This window comes from Zonotrichia leucophrys, chromosome Z (genome assembly GCF_028769735.1).
Source record: "Zonotrichia leucophrys gambelii isolate GWCS_2022_RI chromosome Z, RI_Zleu_2.0, whole genome shotgun sequence".
In the NCBI taxonomy this organism is placed as follows: domain Eukaryota; kingdom Metazoa; phylum Chordata; class Aves; order Passeriformes; family Passerellidae; genus Zonotrichia; species Zonotrichia leucophrys.
The window spans coordinates 9,943,008-9,948,734 of record NC_088200.1 but is presented as its reverse complement, the minus strand read 5'-3'; the positions used below and the strand labels follow the sequence as shown (position 1 = coordinate 9,948,734).

General features: G+C 50.4%; 1 protein-coding gene across 1 annotated transcript; it reads right to left on the bottom strand.

Annotated features, from left to right (window-relative positions):
• Nucleotides 1-821: 821 nt before the first annotated feature.
• Nucleotides 822-2,010, bottom strand: PMAIP1 (phorbol-12-myristate-13-acetate-induced protein 1). The gene is made up of 2 exons (XM_064736472.1): nt 1,959-2,010; nt 822-1,581 (listed from the first exon to the last, which is right to left on the bottom strand). The coding sequence occupies exons 1-2, from the start codon at nt 2,008-2,010 to the stop codon at nt 1,382-1,384; spliced, it is 252 nt and encodes an 83-aa protein (XP_064592542.1). The 3' UTR covers nt 822-1,381.
• Nucleotides 2,011-5,727: the final 3,717 nt, after the last annotated feature.

Sequence of the window (5,727 nt, the reverse complement as noted above, 5' to 3'; positions counted from 1 at the left end):
GGAGCCTGACATGAATGAAGTAGCAAAGTTACTGTTTGCCTTCACAGCAACAAACATGTTTAATTCAGCTCCTCTGAAGCCAGCCAAAGATAATATCCCCTCAGTGAGATGGGTCAATCCCACGTAAGCCCTCAGTGGTGAGGATGCATCACCATCCACTGGATGTGCTGCCACAGCTCCACCATTCTGGAACTGAGATGAGGAGGCCATGAAATGAAATGGAAAGAAAGTACAAGGTAAGAACCTTTATCCATAAGTATAATTAAACATTCAAAAATCTAAGGCTACTTTCTTGTACCACAGAAATGCTCAATTCTATTGATATTATTTCTTCAAAGAGAGGTAGTTGCTTTCTTTGAATAAATAACATTCTCAGCAAAACTTGACATTCAACTTAAGGATCTACTTCTATTGAAGTTATTTTGTTACTTATAAAGACACAGCAGAGTTGTACTGTTATAAAAAAATTCTTTGTAATATTGAAAGAATCCTTCCACAATTACCTATGTATCTGTGTAATGTATATTCAGATACATATCTTATGCCAAAGTATGCTTCCCTCTCTGAAGCATGACTTATTTCCTTTATCATCAGAAAATATTATTCTTTTTTTTGTTTATATAATACCGTTTTATATTTAGTTTTGTCATGTTTTGAACATTTTTTCATACTGTGTTTTGAGATTAAACAAACAGCTTTTGATGAATAGTTCTATTAAATATTCAATACATGCACTAGCAGTGCACACATTTATATTTTATGCATACATACTATATATATAAACTTATACTATATACTTATCCTATAGACTAGAACTATGCAACACTGTATTAATTCATAGAATTACAACTTTTAGTTTGCAAAACAACATCCTGTAACAATAATTTTCCAATAAAGATAGTGGTTGTCTTTAACAAATTTTAATAAACACCACTAGATCCCTGTCCAGCAGGATCCACACTTTAGACAGGAGGAGCAGTCAAAGGTCAGCAACTGGCTTCTTATTCTGTGTGGTATGTGATCCCAGGTTCCAACAGACTGACACTTTTTTTTTGCTTCATCCTGTAGGCGGGCTGAGCTCCTCGGTGAAACACGGCTGTGGGACATGAGGACCAGAGGGTGGCTGGCGAAACCAGGTTCCTGAAAGCGTTCTCAGACCATGGTGAAGGGCAAGTTCAGTCTTGTCCCAAATCTCCCCAGGTCACCAGCTCGCCCCAAGTCACCACTGCACAGTTTAGGGGCTCAGCCCATCATTATCTTTTTTCCCCAGCTGGCATTCATACGCCAGAATTGCTGTAACATTCTTCAGAGAAAACATGTGATAGCCATCCTCCAGCAGCTGCAGTCACCCAAATACAACGCAGCGAGATTTGAGGTTTCTTCATCTCCCAATGTCTGTGGAGCCTCTTCTTCCGAACCCACAAAGCCAAGGTGCTCTTCCGTTCCTCTCGCCATGTCTGCGGGCAGCCCAAGTTCCGGGGCAGAAGATCTTGGCGAGCAGGTTGAGGAGCCTCTGCCGCAGGTCCCACCTGTCGCCGATGCGGGTCAGCTCCAGGGCGCACTCCACCGCCGCCTCTCGCCCTGCGGAAACGCGCCTGCTTAGCGCCTTCATCAGATCCCCACAGCACGGTACCTTTCTGCCCGAGTTTTTACTTTTTCCTCATCACGAAGCACACCCCACCCCGCACCCTTTCTGCCCCCCGCTCGCTGGGAGCAGCCGCTGGATCCTTCTCGCCTCCACACGGGCTCCCGCAGCCGCGCCGGGCGCTGGCCGCCCACCCGGTGCTGGAGTCGGCCAGCAGCGCCCGGGCGCAGGACGGTGTGTCCCTGCTCTGTCCCATCCCTGCCCCTGCTCTGTCCCATCCCTGTCCCTGCTCTGTCCCGTCCCTGTCCCTGTCCTGTCCCGTCCCTGCCCCATGCCAAGCCGTCCCGTCCCCTCTTTCCCTCGCCCAGGGTACCTGCAGGAGCGGCAGGCGGCGCGGCTTTGCGCAGGGTCCGGCCAGGCATCATCGCGGCGGCGGGACGGGGCTCGGCGGGACGCGGAGCTCCGGGGCTCGGCGAGGTTCGGCACGGGGCGCCCAGGCTCGGTTCGGTGGGGCACGGAGCGCCCAGGCTCGGCGGGGCACGGAGGGCCCAGGCTCGGTTCGGTGGGGCACGGAGCGCCCAGGCTCGGTTCGGCGGGGCACGGAGGGCCCAGGCTCGGTTCGGCGGGGCACGGAGCGCTCGAGGTGCTCTCGGGCAGGCGGCAGCGGCGTTCTGCCGGCTAGGGGGCGGAGCACGGCGCTAAAAGCGCGGCTGCGAGTCCAGCGGGGATTTCCCTCGGCCCTGACGTAGCGAAAAGGCGCGGGCATCCCTCCCCCCGCGCCCGGCGGGCAGGCGGCGGCGTGCCCGGGCGGCGCGGGGCCACGGCCCGGACACCGCCCACGCGGCCCGCCCGGAGAGGGCTGCAGGGATGCGCTGTGCGGGGCAGGAGGAGACGGCAGGATGGGATGTGCGCGGGGCAGGCGAGGGGCAGGGATGCGGAGTGCTAAGGGAAAAGGGGATGGAGGTATGGGGTGGGCTTGTGGTGGGTCAGGGGAGATGAACCCAGATGCATCGTCTGGGTAAGAAGAGGAGAGGGGCGAGGTGGCCTTGCTCTAGGCAAAGAGAGATGGGAGAGTGGGCTGTGCTTGTAGTGGTTCTGGAAAGATGGACAGGGTTGCAATGATGATGCTGAGGAAGAAGAGGTGGAAGGATGGAGAGTGCTTGAACAAGCAGAAGAAACAGATAGGGTGTGTTATTATCACAGAAGTTTAGAATAGCTTGATTTGGAAGGGATTTCTTAAAGGTTGTCTAGATCAGCCATGTTGTATTTTGTTGCTTGTAGCCACAAAGACAGAAAGATCTTCAACTAGATCAGGTTGCTCTAAGCCCCATTCAACCTAACCCTCGATATTTCCCAGGATGGAACATCCACCACCTCTCCGGGCAACCTGTGCTGGTATTTCACCATACAAATGCAAAACTTCTTCCTTATAGTTAATCTAATCAATGCACTACTAGTTTAAATCATTACCCTTTGTCCTATTGCAAAAGGCCCTTCTAAAATATCTGTCCCAGATTTTCTTATAGGCCTCCTCCAGGTAGTGGAAGCCTGCCATAAAGAATCCCCAGAGCCTCCTTTTCACCAGGCTGGGCAACCCCAATTCTCTAAACCTTCTTTCTCTTCAAAGTGATGGTGACCTTGCCCTCAAACCAAGCATGGGGAAACAAGCTAGCCCATACTCATGTACCATTTGAAACAGCTTGGGGCCACCCCCCACTGCTGGATCTTCCCTGTGGCAGTGCAGGGTCTGCGTGGCATGGCTCTGGCTGACACATGGTCGGGTACACTTACCTGTGCTGGCTGTAATTTTAGATGCTCTTGCTTTTCGCAAGAAGCAAGAGCTGGAAAAAAGTCCCCCTCATGTCTTTGTGATTGCTGCTCCATGTTGGGAGAGCTGCCAGTGATACGTGGATCTCTCATCTGCCTCCCCTCTCTCAGAGAGTTGATATTTCATGTTGTGACACATGCCATGGACTTCTGCTTTTAGGGGAAAATTAAAACTGCTTGATGTAAAGAAAGCACAGATGGGTCAGACATAACAAAGAAAGGACTGATTTGTGGCTGAAAGTCAGTAAATTACTACCTCTCCCATCAAAACACAACTTAAAATGTCATAGTGTAATACAGACCCACAACAGGATGTTGAGAGACTCCATTCTATGGGATAGGAGCCTGTGTCAAGTATCTAGAAATGCTAATGACTTTGAAGTTCCATTAAAAGGGGAATCGTCACCAGCTCAGTCCCGACAGCCTTTCCCCTGCTATTTCCCAGAATGATGGCACACTTGGAACATGGCCGATTTCCCTCCCTGTGTAGGACACCTCAGCCCCTTGGTGCCGGACAGGAGGCAGCTGGCACAGTGGTGCTGCAGGGGTGGCATGTGCGAGGGGCAGTGGTGCGAGCTCACAGAGAGGGCACTCTCAGGGTGAGATGTCTACATGAAAGCTATAGCTGGATGAAGCTTTTGCAAGGCCAAAACAGTAAACTGGCTCTGTCAGCACCTCACAGTGCACCCTGCCAGATTGTGACCTGGTGTCAGAGCAGCTCAGGTTGGCCACAGAGAAGTTTCTAATGTTTTTGAGGATGTATTGCCTTTGTCTCACAGCTGGTATAAAACCTATATGGCATTGTGGGCTAATTTCCTTGACCTGATGTGCGTGGGGTCCCTTCTGCTGTAGGAACACTGCTGTTAGTAACTCAGCCCTGTTCAGGCAGAGCTGGCCTTTGACAGTCATTTCTCTTATATAAGAAACTGTGTCTTCAAAACAAGTTTGTTGGGTTTTAGGAGATGGCAAGGCAGGTAAACAGGTCAGGAGGATGTTTGCATGATGCGTCATCCCTCGTGGAGGAGGTGTGGTGGTCCGCAGCATGCGATGCCCGGGGCTGCATCTCACAGCCACAGTCCAACAGCTGCTCCACAAATCATGGAAGTCACTCCAGAATGTGAGCACAAGGGGCTGGGGCCTTATTGAGACTGCCCCTTACTAGGGGGCCCACATGCCCCTCCTGTCCTACTCAGTGCCTGGCAGTGCCCAGTGCAGGTGAAGCACCCACAGACTCAAGCCATGAGGTCATGCCGGTTTCTTGTGCTGCTCGCACGTGTGTGTGACTTTGCACATTTATTTTGCATGTTTAGACAGAGCCAGGTATGACCTGAGGCTTGTTCTTCTTTGTGAATCTGGAGACAGATGAAATCCTTGGACAAATTATTTAAATTACTCTTCCTCTAGTGAAGCCAAAACCAAATTAACCTCAATCCTGTCCTGCTCAGCAACACTTCCTCACCCTGAAGGCAGATAAGCTTAAAGAGCAGCTTGTCTCTATACCCCTGCAGCCACACAAAGAGATGGGCCCTTCTTTTGGGTGTATGTGGGAGAGATTCTTTCCTAGCAGGGCAGCTGGGCACAAATCAGTGGGATAGTTGAGTTGAGAGGATTAATTTATTTTCTTTGTTTTATTTTAAAGTAGTGTTAAAAATGGGATAATAGGTAATAAAGGATACAACGTAATACAGAAGGATAAAATGTAATAAAAAAGGGCACACTTCAGCCTGCAAAATGGGTTAATAGACCAACCTGTGAGCCTGAGTCCCTCAAGTTTGCTTGTCTCCCTCTTGCTGCAGTCAGAGCCATGTGTCTGAGTGCAGTGGTGTAATGCAGGGAGACCCACTGCTGTTTAGAGGGGAATTGCCTCAATTTCCAGATCTGGCCCACATCCTCACAGGGTTTTCCTGGTGTATGAGGGAGTTACTGATGTGTAAATCACAGCCCATTTTGGCGGGAACAGCACACGGTTGGGCTGCTGCTAATTATAGGATTGTGCAATAGGGCTGAGCGAAAAGCAGTAGATTGTGGTTTCAAAAGCCACTGGCAAGGTCTGATGTTTTCTTGTTTCGATTCCTCTAAATAAAGAAGTGTAAATGTGGAAAGCACAGGCCCTTGGGAATCTGCTCTACCAGCAGCCACAAAAGTTGTTTTTTGCTGGGGCCACACTTAGCAGGACCACAGGTCACCAGCTGGGCACAGCCATGGCAGGGAGCAAAGCAGCAGCCCAAGGAGCACTGCCCAGCTGGAGCTGCTGTTCAGTTTATTTCTGCTTAGCACCATTCAAAGTTATTGCAATTACACAGCTGAGAAGAGAA

What these genes read in the sequence shown, in the direction of transcription:
- PMAIP1 (XM_064736472.1), bottom strand. Translation starts at nt 2,010, where the DNA reads ATGATGCCTGGCCGGACCCTGCGCAAAGCCGCGCCGCCTGCCGCTCCT. An exon ending in GCCGCCTGCCGCTCCTGCAG is followed by an intron (nt 1,582 to 1,958) that starts GTACCCTGGGCG and finishes GCGTTTCCGCAG; the next exon opens with GGCGAGAGGCGGCGGTGGAG.